This window comes from Taudactylus pleione, unplaced genomic scaffold (assembly GCF_031769625.1).
Source record: "Taudactylus pleione unplaced genomic scaffold, aTauple2 ptg000755l, whole genome shotgun sequence".
Lineage (NCBI taxonomy): Eukaryota > Metazoa > Chordata > Amphibia > Anura > Myobatrachidae > Taudactylus > Taudactylus pleione.
This window is the reverse complement of record NW_028285157.1, coordinates 2,238,355-2,255,293: the sequence shown is the minus strand read 5'-3', so window position 1 is coordinate 2,255,293 and position 16,939 is coordinate 2,238,355. Positions and strand designations below refer to the sequence as shown.

Genomic DNA, 16,939 nt, shown 5'->3' with positions numbered 1-16,939 from the left:
GAGCTGGGGACCCCCCTAATAAATGGTTTCTCCTCTCCAGGGCAATCCAGGCCTAAGCTGGGTACCGGGTTATGTATTGTAGTGAATTTGATAAAATTTAAAAATATTGTCTCTTGCTATGGATCTACAGGTCCCAAGCAAGCTACTCCCGCATGCTGGTACTTGAAGAACCACAAGTACCAGTATGCGGGACACACTCGCTCACATACTCACCTATGTAACCCCGCCGCTGGGAGCTCATTGGCTGAAAGAGGTGAGCCTTCCGCCTCTCAGCCAATGAGCGGTTCTCACCATTGAAGTCAATGATCAGAACCGCAAAAGTAACCTTAAGTTACCTTTTTTTTTCTATACACAGGTTATTCATTAGACACAGATACATGGACGGAGATCCGTGCATGCATCTGTGTCTTGATACTTGCAGAATGTATCTCCCTGATCCATGCCTGGAAGCATCGTATGTGGATCCGATAGACAGATCGTTCAGGCATAAACACTGAACGCTATGCCACCGGATAGTGTACGAGATTGGCAGATCTTGCCTGCTGTAGTCAAGATCTGAAGTTGCGATGTACGACCCGCGGGGACGCGCATCGGCAACGTGAATGGACACTCGGATTTGGACATATTTTACACGATTTGTCGCTCCGATGCGTCGAAATCGGGCGAATATCGTCTAGTGTGTACGCACCTTTACAGTGTCCCAGAAACTTATAACTTATTATTTAGTGCTGGTCATACATTTTCTATTGTGTTCTAACAACTGTTGTTCTATGCTCTCCGACAATGTATTTTGTGCCTACTTTATAAAATTGTCTCAATAACAGAAAATAAAAAGTAGCAGGCTGATTAGTACCACAGAGGGCACAAATTGGCCTTTGAGGTTGGGAGAAGATATACTTCATCTCAAGCTGAATAAAGTGGAACCTTCATCCACAAAAACTATGGATACTGTTACATGTATGCTTGGGCCCAAGAGACTATAGGCAGTATTGAGTCAGAAAGCATGTTTTACCTTTAGAAAATTGGAATATGATTTGTGGTTTTCCTTTTTTAGCTGATCAACTGACAATGAATTTTAGGATCAAATGTGGCTCTTTTCAAACTAAACCACTATCCTACAAAGGCAACAGAAATTATTACCTGTAATAATTGGGTTTGAAAGGGCCATTTTTGTTGAGTCCAAGGTATTTGGCTTGGTCATCAGTTAGCTCAGTTAGATGGGCATCAAAGGAAGGCAAGTGCAAGCTGGCAACATATTCATCTGTAAATAAGATAATGGAGAATTACGGATTACCACCAATATTTATCTTCAATTGGAGCTTCTGCGACATCCAGGAGCTTTGGACCTGAATGTTCATTTTAATGGTAAATAAAGTAATATATTCTGTCAATTTTCCCATGCAGCCTGCCACACTGACAGACCTCTGCTCTCCAACTGTGCCAGCAGGGGTCCATAATAAAACCATTACTCCACAAAAGAAGACCGGAATGACACGTGATAAACGGAAAAACAAGAGCCCAGCCATTTAATAAGGTTGGTAAATCATTTTTCAGGAAGGTGACAAATCCTTTTCATTTTAAGAATAGTGGTCTGCATAACACTGCTCTCTTGATTATATGGGTGCCCATTCAGTTCAGGGTGCTTCATTGCGGAATTGGATGTGTCTTTGTTTAATCAGAATTTAATAGGTATAAGTGAAATGTGTGTAAAAGTTAACCAGATTGTTTATGTGTGTGATAGTGTATTACACATTAGAACTTCCATGCTATACTGCTGATATTTAAAACAGGTAGATAATTAAACAAAAAAGCTCCATTTGTTGGAAACACAACATCTACTTTGATCAAGGAGAATTTAATAATTTATATATACACCTTAATTAACAATTTACCTTGAGACAAGACAGTCCATAATCTCACCCCCTACACCTTATGGAAACTATCAAACAGATTTAGAAAATTGAGTGTATTATATATATATATTCATATATTCATGGTAGTACATATATCATGAAATTAATAAAATGCACAGCATATTTGGGGATTATACATATTGCACTGCTATAGGTTACACATGTATAAAAAGGCTAGTCTGGTGATACAATGCTAGGCAGAACTACAAGTGTCACATATAAAATTAATCAGCACAGTCTCCTGGTGTGTCCTATTCGCATCACACAACTTAGATGTATTTTTGGGAAAGACAAAGATGCAAAAAAATCAACAAGCGCTAGCAGAGTCTCGCGTTGAGAGGGGCTGTTTGTTGAGACTGCAGCAAAAACTAGCGAGGACACATCTGCATGTACACAAATGTGCCCAGTTTTCCTTAGAAGAACATGGATATGTGGGCTATGACAGTGACCCCTGCACTGATGTTTCATCTTATGATGGAAGGAGCTGAGCAAACAGGAGTTGTTTCTTGCTAGGCACATGTTATACAGCCAAATGGAACAAATTAGATGTGTGGGACAAAGCATTTAAAGGATAATGATGGACTGGAGAAGGTATATTTTATGGGGTGTTCCCGCTAAAGATGGTGGACTATAGACCATTTTTCTCCCGCGCAAAAAATCTGAAGCCTATAGTAACCCAGCAGGTGTCATTAATCATCAAGTTGTTCTAAAATTGCAATGAGATGCCTTCAGCACCTTCCTGAGTAAGCACATTTATAAGTGCATATCAACCAATGTAATAAAAATATTAACCCAAAAGTGACAGGTAATAAAGAACCATTGCTCGCTTGTAAAATTAAACATTTTTATAAATTAAAGAAATATCCAAGACTAAACTAAATATTAATTCAGGAGAAAATTGGAAAAGTTAAAATCAATGAAGATGGTGGTCCCTAAAGTTATAGTTTACTCATCTTAACATGTGCATCTTTAGCTGGACACATCAAAGTGTGCAAATACACCAGTGGTAGTAGGGTAGTATTTAAAGTAACATTTTCTTACCAATACATATATTTCCAGTCACATCCATAATTCTGCAAAAAGAGGGATTTTTTGATTTCCCAAAAGCTAGATTTGGGTGTACAAATATCAGTACGCTAGACAGACAATAAGGTCTCTCTTCGCCCGCATGTTTTGCACATCCATAATTTGACCTTCAATATTCACTATCATTTAGTGGACTTTCTGAACTCACATTTCAAGTTATATATTTATTGTTCTTAGGACTCAAAATAAAAAAGTATGAAAGGTACAAGATTTGATCACTTGACAGATTGCAAAATTCTTACAATTCAGAAGCAATATACAAAACTGTGTCCAACATTCCATAACGTACCCATCTTCTTAGGCAGCAGGTACACATCTTGTTTGTATCTGCCCTCAGGGGCATTGTATAGTTCAATTAATGCTAGTGCCTGTAGGTTAGAGAAATACAATGATATGACAGAGGATATTTTAGAGCTTTGATTTTTATTTGTGAGTTACACATTAATCTTCATTGAGCCACCCAAAAGTGAAAGATAACAATAAGCCATAAAGTTATACAAATGAAGAAACTGAAATAGCATAATCTAATAAGTATTGAATACTTAGTTGCATCACCTCTGGAAGATATTGCAGCCAGTAGTCTTTTTGGATAAGTCTCTGTTAACTTTGAACACCAGCATGGACCAATACTTGCCTATTATTCCTGGCAAAATTGCTTACACTATGGCTCATTAGGGGGAATTCAATTCAACGCGAATTGAATAGCGCCAAGAGATAGCTCCTGGAGCTAATCTGTTATGTCGAAGAATGCCGGTTCTCACAACTTAACATGGGTGTTTAGGAGCGAGAATCAGCATTCTCTGACTAAAGTGCCGGGCGCGCGGCTGTTAGCGCCGCACTAAGCAGGAAAACAGCTGCTCGCCCGGCACTTTTGTTGGATTTCTCCTCGCATCCCGAGGGGGGTGCGAGAAGAAATCCTTACCCGCCCAAACACCGCGTTGAATTGAATAGCTTCGGGGGCTCCCTCCCGCAGCTATGCAACATCGCATTGAACTGAATTCTCTCCATTGTTTTGTTGAAAGACAAATTTCCTCCAAAATTTAAGTTTTCCGACAGACGAGAGGAGGGGTGCATTCAGGATTAATCAGTAATGTGCACCATTCCCACTAATCCCTTTCATGCTAAGGAAGAGTGGGACTTGTCCTAAGAACTGCAAGGAGAGAAAACCTACGAAAAAGTCCCTTTCTTAATGTCGGGCCTGTAATGATGTCATTAACCCCCCCTTCATGGATAAACAGTACTTTTAAACAGCTAGTGGAGAAAGGAATAAAAAATGCTCTATCGTCCCTAGCTTGGCATTCATAGACTGAGGGATACCACTCGTTTGAAATAGGGAAGTCTCCTATTTCAAATTATGTGAACCCTGAGAAGTTATTTGTGGAATTGTCTTTTCTTGCTGCATGAATCGCTGAGATTAAAAGCAGATTCTTCTATCTATTGTTGGTCTTTTTATATCATACAGTAATCCAGTTTTTCAGGCCACCTTTTTGATCAAGGAAAGAAGGATGTGGTCAAAAGGTTGACTGTTATGACAGAATGTCGACATTAGGGTTCGGCTGCAGATGGGGGGGTTAGGGTTAGGCAGTGTGTGGGGGGGGTTTAGGCACTAGATGGAGGTATAGGGATTAGGGGAGACTTGGAAGATGCTGCTGGAGCCATCCGGAGAAGGTAAATCACAACTGGGCCACCAAGGATGTGTCAACATTCCAACATTTCATCAATGTCTACATGATAAATGTTGATATATCATGCCCGCCGCAAGAAAATACACTACTGTTCTAATTGCCTGACCTCACTTAAATATACTTTTGGCAGATCTCTCTCTCTGAATAGCTTGCATTCTTTGTCAGACAGCTTTAATTTACAGCAAATTTAAGGGAAGGATCCTTACTTGCTCCTTCTAGGGCTGATTGTAAGTCAGACAGATCTCTCACGCAAATGGTGATTTTTCGCATACATAGCATGAACAGATAAATTACGTGCTCAACTGTCTGTGTCCGTGACAGGAGACAGACTGAGGGTAGAGCGTGGCAGGTACGAGAGACTATTCCAGTCAGTTGACCATAGTGTGTGTGGTAAGACACGAATAGCACATTTCATCACAACTCTTCTGTAACCTTATCATAGGCATTTAATGAAGTTACAAGCGTTAGGCGTGTCTTACCTACTGCGCAATTAGCTAGGGAAGTGATCTACCCCCAGTTAGACAGGAATGACAGAAAATGGAGGGACTGAAGAGTAGACCTTATTAACTTCTATGTGACTCTCTTCTTTCCTGTCTACTGTCTCGTTAACCCTGGAGTTAACCCACTAGTGAATGCTGCCCTTGAGGCAAGAGAAGGAAAAAAACAAATATACTGTAGGCTAAAAATCCCTTTTAAAGATTCTTTTCATGGTGTATCATTTTCTGATAAAAAGGAGCATTTAGAAATTCAGTTTTAGGCAGGTGAGACATTAAAGCTAAACCAAAATCCCTGACATCTGTTGAGAAACACCTGTGCGGTGCACACTGCCATATTTGCAGGGTATACAGTATGTCAGAGCCGAGCTGGGAAAAAACAAAGCACGGTCTACTTTCCACTGTCCCTGTTGAGTCATCTGATTTGGAAAGAGTCAATGACTTTGGAAAGATGCATTAAGCTGTGTCTATAAACAATGATTAGAGACAAGCTACAGAATGGTAGTCCTTCCATCATATACAAGATTTTTATATAGGGTCTAAATGACAGAACTGTATCTGTTTTACTGTAAAAAAAAAAAGAAAAAAAAAAAAAGACATAGATGTTTAAGTGGTGTTCTTATTAAACATGTAAATTTTAAAATGTGTTTGGACTTTGGGGGCCTGATGCTGAGTTGGACAGAAATCAGATGCATTTATTCCCGTATTGTGTGCACAGAAAATACCCCGATACAGCTCAGTTATGCCCCTTTAGTCATAAGTGGAGAAGTGACTAAAATGCTTTTGACTATCTACTTCCTATATGTATGTGGTAAATCCCGCAAGATACGACCTGCAAATCTGCATCAGGCCCTGGCTGTTTAAATGCTGGCTGTATAATGGGGCATTATTGGATGCAATCCAGATTTGTACTACTGTACCTTGTTCTACTTTCTATGAGGTTTTGATAAAGGATTAACATAAAAATAAATACATTTTCTTTATTTTTTTGTACTCATCATAAAATCACTTTTTCGAAGTCCATCTGTGGGACACTGCGGTAGCACTTACAGCTGGGGTTAGAGTCTAGCAGTAGGAGTTTGGCACTGAACTAGTTAAAAGATAACTCCACCAACTCTAACCCCTTCAACCTCCACTCTGAAGAAGAAAATACAACTGTCGACAAGGCCAGTCCGGAGCTATGAGAATGACTGGGAGAGCCTCACGACGCACAAACTGGGCAGTATGGACGTGACGAATATCCTAGGGGAAAAGACCAAGGAGCTTTCATGGCATCCACAAAGGCTACATGAGGGCCACAAGTCTGAGTTATGTACCGAGGAAGTATCCTTGTTCAAGTGGGAAGCTATGAGATCTATGTTGGGCTGTCCCCACAAGTCTAATTCCTGAAAAATCTCCTAGTGTAGTTTCCACTCTCTGTGATGAACGGTGTGACTGCTCAGAAAGTTTGCCTCTCATTGCCCGTCCAATACTAGGCACTGTACAATGGGCAAAATTAGAAGTTGGGGATACTTAGGATATCTTACTATCGGTGGTGACACCATCATATTACTGATCTGCTACTAAACGGATAAATGTGATATACAGATAGGAATACGATCCGGATATTGTTTTATGTCCTTTCTTATAAATGATCATATATGATCTACGCATTTGTGGCCTATGCAAATTTGATTTAGAAACTGATTATTGATATGACTGTTAACACTTTAGAACACTCCTATCGTTTTATTGCCACATGGGAGCTGTGCAATTTTGACCGATGCAATTTTGATCTGTGCTAAATTGATTGGGCAAAAACACATTTTCTCTATTGAATTTTGATCTGTGCAATATCAGTGTGTACTGTAGCCTGTGCATTATTGTTTCACTCTATTGAATACTGTGCAATTTTGATATATGCTATTTTGATATGTGCCAATTTGATTGGTGCAAAACAATTTGTTGATTTAATTTTGATCTGTGCAATATCAGTCTTGTTTCCTTATCTCAAACACTATACACACGCAATTATAGACTCCTTTGACACAAAGTGTAAGCGGAGCAGTAATTATAGTACAAAAGGCAACATTGCCCAAACCAGATGATTGGTAGTGATTGCACTTCATTTGAAGCCTAAATGTTTTGTTAGCTTCTATAATCTGGACTGTTTAGCAGAATCAATTTATTTATTTACTTATATATTTTCACCTATAGGAATTTTTTCTTCCTTTATAAACACAATTGTTTAAGTTACTTAACAATAAAAAGGTATAGTTTAAACATCACAATCATATCACATACATTGAAGATTTCAAATAAGAGTGCCCCAAAAAGGAATATATATTTTTTTTTTTTGCCTGTGCAAAATATTCCATTCGTATCCCTGCAGACACACCAGTCGCTCCGTGGTAGCTCCATACTCCGAATCTTTTTTCCATCTGGAACTGGGTGCTTGTCACGACTGATGCCAGCCTGACTGGATGGAGAACAGGCCTCTTAGACCCACATTTCCAGGGGCTTTGGTCCACCACAAAGTCCACTTTCCCCATCAGCATCTGAGGGTGATCAGGCATGCCCTGGTTCAGGCTCAGGGGTCTTTGCAGGGCCAGCCTGTCCAAATTCAGTCAGACAATGCCAGGGCTGTGGCATACATAAACAAATAGGGTGGCACTTGGAGTGTTTGGGCCGTGTGGGAGGTCACACATACTTCGTTTGGCAGAAGTCTGGGATCCCGCTATATAGGCCATTTACATTCCCAACGTGGCCAATGGGAGGCAATTTCTGTTTTTTTTATTCCTGGGAGCACCACCAACACCTATTTTGTAATATAGAGGGTCCCCTCTTATTGACATACTCTAAGGTACTGTTGGTTTATTGACTATTTTTTTCACAATTTTTTTTCATCTAAAACCTGTGCAGGAATCCTTCCCCTAAATCCCCATTTCCCAATTCTTATATGTCTGCAGGGATAAAGGGAAAAGAGAGAGGTTCTGCACAGATCTAAAGATAAATTCAACAATATACCAACTATACGACATTCACAGAATAATTTCTATCATCAATTATTGTTGGTGGTGCTCCCAAAGCCCAATATACATGTATTAAATAACAAACAGCTGTATGGCTGTAGGTATAAAATACCTACAGCCATACATTACTTGATTTGCCCAACCTCGTCTGATCTTGGAAGCTAAACTGTAATTGGCCTGGTTAGTACCTGGAAGGGTGACCTCCAGGGAATACCAGGTGCTGTAGGTTAAAATATTAATTCGGGATTGTTTTTGCACACGGTCAAGCAATATTAATACATCTCAGTATTTATTTATAGTATCAATAAATTATACCGTTTCAATTGTGTAATGTATTAACAATTCACCACCAGATTTCATCATGTTTATGAAGTCTGATATTTACAGATGATGGATTCACGCCGTCTGATTATTTTGAGTAAACTGTATGCTACTTTATAATTTTATTGATGTCAATAGAAGTTATATTTTAACTAAATAATAATTATTACACAAGAGTGCCCCAGGTAATAGCCCTACTTTTCTCTCCTTTGTTGTTTAATACATGTCTGCAGGAATAGCCAGAAGAGCTGTTTGTGTCGGCGGGAACCCGACCTGGACCAATTTTGTAGAGTTTGGAGCTGAAGCATCCAGTCATGAAACATGGAAAACGGGATGGCCTCGAAAGCGGCTACCATCTTCCCCAGCATCTGCATACACTGGAGAACTGACACCAATGGCAGTTGCAGAAGAGCCAATACCCTGAAGTGGAGGTCCCGAATCTTCTGAGTGGGAAGAAAAACACGCTGACAGCGTGTCGAACAGGAGACACAAGAACACCATCCACTGGGATGGGAGGAGATGTGACTTTGGAAAATTCACAATCAAGCTGTGAGTCTGTAGAATATCCACATGTTGATGCAGAAGGACATCTGATGGGGCATTGAGAAGCAGGTTGTCTAAATATGGAATGATGATAACTCCTGTGCCTCTTAGCAAGGAAACTATATGGGACATGACTTTTGTGAATACCCTTGGAGCCATGAAGAGACAAAAGGGTAGGGCCTGAAATTGGAAGTGGAGATCCCCCACCGCAAAGCGGAGCAGATGATGATGACCCTTCCACATTGGAACATGAAGGTAGGCATCCTTGAAGTCAATGGAAGCTAAAAACTGCCCGGCTTCTATGGTGCAGATGATGGACGGATCCTGGGGAAGAGGAGTGATGAAAAACTGGTGTGGCACAGGACCCTCCAAGTCCAGTAAGTACCCAATGAACTAGGGTTGGACTGAAGCCAAAAGTCCCGGAACCTGAGGAAGCGAGCCCCGACCACCTGGGGGTGATGCGGGACCCCCCGATCATGCAGATGGCATGACGTACTGGGGTATCCCCACATATCTCGAAAGGACTGAAAGCTCCTACTACCCCGAGGGCGGAAGGAACAAAATCTAGGAGTCTTAGGGGTTGGACACCAGGAGTTAAGGGCTCTTTTACCTTTGGTAGCCTGGAAAAATAGGATTTTGGTACTTACCGATAAATCCTTGTCTCCGAATCCACAGGGGACACTGGAGCATAGACAATGGGGTATAGATGGTGGTAAAGTAAAACCTGGCACTTTAAATAATTGAGAAGTGTGACTGGCTCCTCCCCACTATGTCCCATCAGCCCCAGTTAAGAAACTGAGCTCGAGAGGAGACGGAGGACAACAGGAAGACGAGGAGAAGGAGAACTCAACAGAACGGAAAAAGACAGACTAAAGTAGAACAGAGTGACCCACTGCAGGGAATACATGCCGTCACACAACAATATAATGCAGAGGAACCGCAGTCAAGCTAGGAAACAATGAATCAAAAACAAGAAGGTGGGAAAGCAGCACTGGGTGGGCGTCCAGTGCCTCTGTGGAATCGGAGAAAAGGATTTATCGGTAAGTACCAAAATCCTATTTTCTCCTTCATCCACTAGGGGACACTGGAGCATAGACAATGGAAACGTTCCAAAGCTAACCTCCCGGGTGGAGAGCGCTGAGAACTTGCCGACTTAGCGACCAACCAAACAGGGACCGCCACACACGGACGGTAAGACAATATTTTAAGAAGAGCTGAAGAGCAAGCACTGTAGAGCACAGGAGAGAATCAGAACGCCTGCACAGGACAAATGCAGATAATTCCACAAACTCCAAGCCAAAGCCGAAGTAAACAGAAGAAAACGCCAACCGCAGAAGAGCTTCCTCAGAACACTGTAATGTTACTGGAAACAGAGCAACCCTGAACTCAGGTAACAGAGAGCACCAACCAGAGTCGGCAGGAGAAGGGAAACCAACACGAGAACAAGCTGAAGAAAACAGGCTCTGACAATAGAATCCCAACACTGCGGGCAGTAAAATTGATAATGAGAAATCTACACAGACACATTATATATATATATATATATACACATATATATATATATATATATATACACATATATATATATATATATATAGTCAAATGGCCGGCACTCCACGTAAATGCAAAATAAATTACTCGCCTTGGTGCCTTCCTGGAGGTTCAATGGAACACCCACTTACATATGCAGAAAGAGAAAGGCGGCACTCAAAAGTTTGGTGAAATGAAAGAATCAAACTTGACAACTATGTCTGCCTTGTTCAACGTTTCAGTCGCACATGACTTTTATCAATAACACAATAACAATGACAAATACACATACCTTTATAGTAGTATGTCCAAGGTGCTCCATTCTGCCGGGGGCCAGTCTCTGACATCATCCTCGTGCGCCTCCCAAGCATCGTGACGCGAGCGCGATGACGTCACCAACGTGATGACGCATCACGCAGGCATCAGACGCTCAGGTACCACACAGGCAAAATCAGTCTGGCGCCTCCGGTGGATAGGAGGGAGAGTAAACACTTAATATAGTGGATATATGTGAATAAACAGTGAAGCACTGACGTGCAGCACTAATCATAATAAGATAAACGTCATACACATGTATGCATAATACAAGCTGTAAGGTGCGGGCAAGAACCCACACGTGTGCACAATTGAAGAAACAGAGTTACAAAATACAAATCGGAGAAGTATGGAGAAGGAAAGGAACTGCTCATGATCCAAAACATACCACCTCATCAGTGAAGCATAGTGGTGGTAGTGTCATGGCGTGGGCATATATGGCTGCCAATGGAACTTCCATATTCAGTCAAATGCTTCAGAACTCATTGGACGGCGCTTCATATTGCAGATAGACAATGATCCGAAGCATACTGTAAAAGCAACCAAAGAGTTTTTCAAGGCTAAAAAGTGGAATGTTATGAAATGGCCAAGTCAATCCCCTGACTTGAATCCGATTGAGCATGCATTTCACTTGATGAAGACAAAACAGAAGGGAAAATGCCCCAAGAACAAGCAGGAACTGAAAACATATCCAGTAGAGGCCTGGCAGAGCATCACCAGGGATGAAACCCAGCGTCTGGTGATGTCTATGCGTTCCAGACTTCAGGCTGTAATTGCCTGCAAAGGATTTGCAACAAAGTATTAAAAAGTGAAAGTTAGATTTAGGATTGTTTAGTTTGTCCCATTACTTTTGGCCCCTTAAAAAAGTGGGAGGCACATATAGAAACCGTTGTAATTCCTACACCGTTCACCTGATTTGGATGTAATTACCCTCAAATTAAATCTGAAAGTCTGTAGTTAAAGCACATCTTGTTTGTTTCAATTCAAAGCCATTGTGGTGGTGAATAGAGGCCAAAATATGAACATTCTGTCAATGTCCCAATATTTATGCACCTGACTGTGTGTGTATATATATATATATATATATATATATATACACACACACACATACACACATATACATACATACATATATACACACACACACACAAACACACATCTATATATATTTAGAGTTATTCCGGTCCCACAATACTCTAGCAAGAGTATACACGAAGGCCAGAACAAACTATAGAACAGTCGGCCAGGATAATTTTTGCTTTCCATAGAAGAAGGGGGGTTCCAACCAGTTGAAGGGTTAGATAGTAGGAAGTCCCTAATGAATTGAGATCCCACAAGGCAGAAGCGGAGGCTGTACCAAGAGAGATCAGAGACTACAACACCTTGCAGAGGCTCAGATAGCAGATAGATAAGACGGCAACATGAACCCTTCAGCGAGCCCAGGCGAAACCGGTGTCCACCTCGTCTGGGAGAAAACAACCAAAACCCCCTGTATCAGCCAGACAACAGACAACTTTCAAAAGGTGATGAAAGTGTGCAGTTGGGACCAGCATTGTGGCACAAAACATAGCAGGAAAAACAACTGGGATAACCTTGCACTTGAAAATCATGGAAGCAACAGCCACACCTAGAGTGCAAGAATCCTAACGATCTCTTCATAAGAAGAGCTAGCCTACAGGCAAGAGACACTGGCCATCCCCAATATAGGGAAGCACCCTACTCAGTGAGGCTAGAACACTAGGAGGGCTTTCATGAAGGTGCCTTAGATAAGACAGAAGTCCGCATCTAGAAGGCTGTGGGATTAATGGCTCTCAAGTAGGAACCAAGGGGTGGCATCAGTGTCATGAAAAACATCACCAAACAGTAAAATATAACAAGGCCTCCTGTATGGCAGTCCAGACTGTAGCAGAACCCAAACAGAATCTAGCGTAAGTGCATCTCTATCCTCTAGTCCAGCCTAAGAAATTAATCAGGAAAGGCCCCCAAAACAAGCATCAGCCATTGTGAAGTAGCACTGCGAGCTTATCTCGTGCTCTGAAGAGAGATTACCCTTCTTCCATCTGGCAGAAAAGGAGAAATATACGATTCCTGTCAGAGAATGACTGCCCCTCTAAGATGGAGGAAAAATATTCCTAATAGAGGAGTTACTTAAGAGGGATACGTCTTTTCAGAAGACTGGAACTTGAACCAGCGATGCCAAACTGGGTGTCGAAGACAACAATGCACACACCTATCCGTGACATCATCTATGGTAATGAAGGCAGGGTGATCCGAACAACCCCAGTGGAGGGAGACAACGTATCTCTCCGGGAGGGAGGAATAAAGCTGTGCTGGAACTATGGACCTACATGCCAGGAAAAATGTAAGAAGAAGGGTAAACTGGCATGAGCAGGTACGGGACATGTTCAAATGACTGCAAGGACAGTGGCTGTGTTGGAACTAAAGGACCCACATGCCAGGAAAACTCTAAAGGGTAGAGTCCACTGACGTGAAAAGGTCAAATATGGGCGGATGACTGCTAGCACAGCAGATAGGGTGCCATGTCAGGTATGCGTTATCCGGAGCATCTACCCAGGCATTTGTGGAGTAAACCCACTTACCTATGAGTGACCTGAAGCCCCCTAGTCACCTCGTATAAATTCACTGACCTTCCCAATCTCCCAGCACTGTCAGGTATGCAAAGTAGCAAGAAGTTCCGTAGGCGTTCTGAGAGCAATGCTCTACAGCTCGGACTTCAGCCTGGAGGTGATGCAGTAGAAGATGCTGTAGAAAACTAGCAGTATTTATAATGGAGATATATATGCTTATACAGAGGGACCACACTCTTTGACTCACAGAAGCACAACCAACAGCCCTTTAGGGATATATAGATATAGAGAATTTACATATACTCCCACAACGGTCTGCCTGAACACTATGTGCATAAGAAATATAGAGGACAATCTTTACAGTACCTCCTGACCATCTCCTACATTGTTACACTAACATGTAGTATTGTCAAATGCTTATTAGTTAAAGAGGCAGAGTCACAGGAAGCCTAGTGTAAGATATTAACTAATACCTTGCAGCGTTCAAGTTGTACATAGAAATATCATATATACAGTATGACGTGGATCTCTAACCAGTGACTAATATTAAAATAGTGGTTACAAATTAAAACAAACAATATAAATGAACAGCAGGAACCTGCCCTACCAGGGGAATCGGTATGACATAACGCTGGACTTAAGCCCGGCGGATGTAATACTGACACCGGAAGGAAGGAAGCTGAAAATCCTGACTAAGGTAAGTTCTAACTATAACCCTCTCCTCTCCCCCCCTAACCCTCCCTTAGGGGTGCCTAAACCTAACCTCCCCCCCTAGTGCCTAACCCTCGTCCCAGGGGTGCCTAAATCTAACCCTCCCTCCCCACACCCTTAACCTAACCCTCCAGGGTGGGGGGGTGCCTAACCCCCCCTTCCCTTCCCCTAGCTTAACCCTCCCGGGGGGTGCCTAACCCTAAGTCCCCCCAGAAATCCCTAAACCTAACCCCCCCTCACGCGGCTAAGAGATCCAGACGCCTGGCTTACCTTCGTTCGGTATGCCGGGCGTCAGGATTCGGCGCTAGATAATGATAGGCGTCTGTATTTCGCCGCCTATCATTAGTCCCATGCCGGGATTTCACAGTTGGGAGGCTTCCTGACTACATACCCTACCAAGTTCATGCTTTATGCCCACTAATATTATGCAAGCACTGCCGAAGCCTGTCTACCTTCTTGGAGGGTGGCCCCCGGGCCTGCAGAATAGAAACCATAACTGGAGTCTGATTTAATATAAACCAATTAAGCTCTGAGAGAGGATTATTAAATTGGAAACTTATATGGGGACTACTACATAAGAGACATCTTGCTGAGCTAGATCTGTTCAGTCTGCGACAAGTCAAAAGTTTAGAGTACAAGAATGTACCCCGAAAAGGGTACCTATTAGTGATACAGAAGGCGTGTAATGAAAAGTCTCTCTCTACTTACTGTAAGGGAGAGTTTTAAGCAGAGTTAGTTTAGTGTCAGACTCCCGCACCCGGTGAGTCCAACTACCAATTGCAGCCTACTTAATATATACGGTACTTAGAATACACATTCTTAGGGAGAACATACCTCCAAGAGAGAGCTGAATTACTGCAAATTTCAATAATAGATCCCCAGATAGGGCGTATCAGATATTAACTGATAGGAAGAATACTACGCTAGATTTTAGACAAAGGCCACGAAGCGATAGCTCAAGGCCTAAGAGATGTGGTGCAGAATGCCCACTAAGACCAGCCTAAGCTGTACCTGGACACCTAGTGCCCATGGAGCACCCATGTAAAATACATATCTGTATATACATGTACAGAAAAACAAGATATCCACAGGACACACATGTATATTATATATATATATATACATATATATATATATATATATATATACACATATATATATACACACACATTATATATACATATATAAAAGAGATATGGTAAGAACTTACTCTTGTTATCTCTATGTCTATGAAGTCCATAGGGTTCCACAGGATACCTTGGGGTATTGGTGATGACGTCAGGCATCGGACACCACAGAGTTAAATTTTCATCCTCCCAGGATGCACTGGGGTCCCTCTCCTATACCCCGCTCCCGAGCCAAGGCATCTCAGTTTTGTAACAAGTCATAAGCCGGAGGAGGAGAACAAAGAGAGAGAAGAAAGTCTGGAACACACAAGAAGCACATTCTCACCAGAAGGAGACGGAAAAACGGGTGACCAGATCAAAGCCCATCTGCAGTAAAGGTGCGACAGGGCGGGAGTCATGTGGAACCCTATGGAATTCGTAGAAATAGAGATAACAAGGGTAAGTTCTTACCATATCTGTTATTTTCTACATCAGGGTCCACAGGATACCTTGGGGATGTCCCAAAGCAGTATCCTTTAAGGGTGGGGACGCTCCTGTGCTGGAAAGAGAATCCGCCGCCCGAAGGAAGCATCCTGAGAGGCGAAGGGATCAAATGCATAATACCTCACAAAGGTATGGACAGAAGACCACGTGGCTGCCTTGCACAACTGAACTGCAGAGGCCCCACGGCGAGCTGCCCATGAAGGACCCACAGACCGAGTAGAGTGAGTTTTAAGAGAGGATGGTACAGACAGGCCCTCATGAATGTAAGCCTCAGAAATCGCCATGCGAATCCATCCTGCCAAGGTTTGCTTAGTGGCAGGCCAACCCTTCTTATGGAAACCATAGAGGACAAACAGAGAGTCCGATTTCCTAAATGAACTGGTACGGTCAACATAAAGCCTAAGAGCCCGTACCACATCCAAGGAGGCCTCACCAGCAGATAGGTCTGGGGAATTAAAGGCCGGTACTAGAATTTCCTCATTGATGTGGAAACTAGATACCACCTTAGGTAGGAACCCAGGGCGAGTGCGCAGCACTGCCCTGTCCCTATGAAAAATTAGGAATGGGGGGGCGACATGAAAGAGCCCCCAAATCTGACACTCTTCTGGCCGAGGCAATGGCCAGAAGAAACACAGACTTAGCTGTGAGCCATTTTAAATCCACTGAGCCCAGTGGTTCAAATGGCGGTCCTTGGAGAGCCCTAAGGACCACAGCCAAGTCCCAAGGAGCCACAGATGGAACAAGGGAGGCTGTATGCGAAGTACACCTTGCATAAAAGTGTGGATATCAGGAAGTGTAGCAATCCTACGCTGAAACCACACTGAGAGGGCGGAAACCTGCACCTTCAGTGAAGCAAGGCGAAGACCGTGATCTAAGCCCACTTGTAGGAAAGCTAAAATCCTGGATATCCTAAAAACCCGAGGATCATAGCCTCTAGGGCGACACCATTCAAAGAAAGTATGCCACACTCGGTGGTAAATTCTTGCAGAAGCTGGCTTCCGAGCTCGGAGCATGGTGTTAACAACAGAGCTGGAAAAACCCAGCCAACAGCCACGCCATCAAAGACAGACAGCCAAGGTTCGGGTGATGGCAAGGAACTTGAGACAACAGGTCTGGACGTAGAGGCAACAGC

General features: G+C 42.5%; 1 protein-coding gene and 1 pseudogene across 2 annotated transcripts in view; one reads left to right on the top strand and one right to left on the bottom strand.

Moving 5' to 3' along the window:
• The window catches only part of AHCYL1 (adenosylhomocysteinase like 1), a 139,852-nt gene that overhangs the window by 3,140 nt on the left and 119,773 nt on the right, over window positions 1-16,939 (bottom strand). For both annotated transcript variants that reach the window (XM_088457307.1, XM_088457308.1), the window contains exons 15-16: window positions 3,289-3,367; window positions 1,141-1,261 (exon numbers count right to left, since the gene is read on the bottom strand). In XM_088457307.1, the coding sequence (XP_088313433.1) occupies window positions 1,141-1,261; window positions 3,289-3,367 (200 nt within the window). The remainder of the gene's footprint in view (window positions 1-1,140; window positions 1,262-3,288; window positions 3,368-16,939) is intronic.
• Window positions 8,300-8,418, top strand: LOC148477058 (5S ribosomal RNA; annotated as a pseudogene).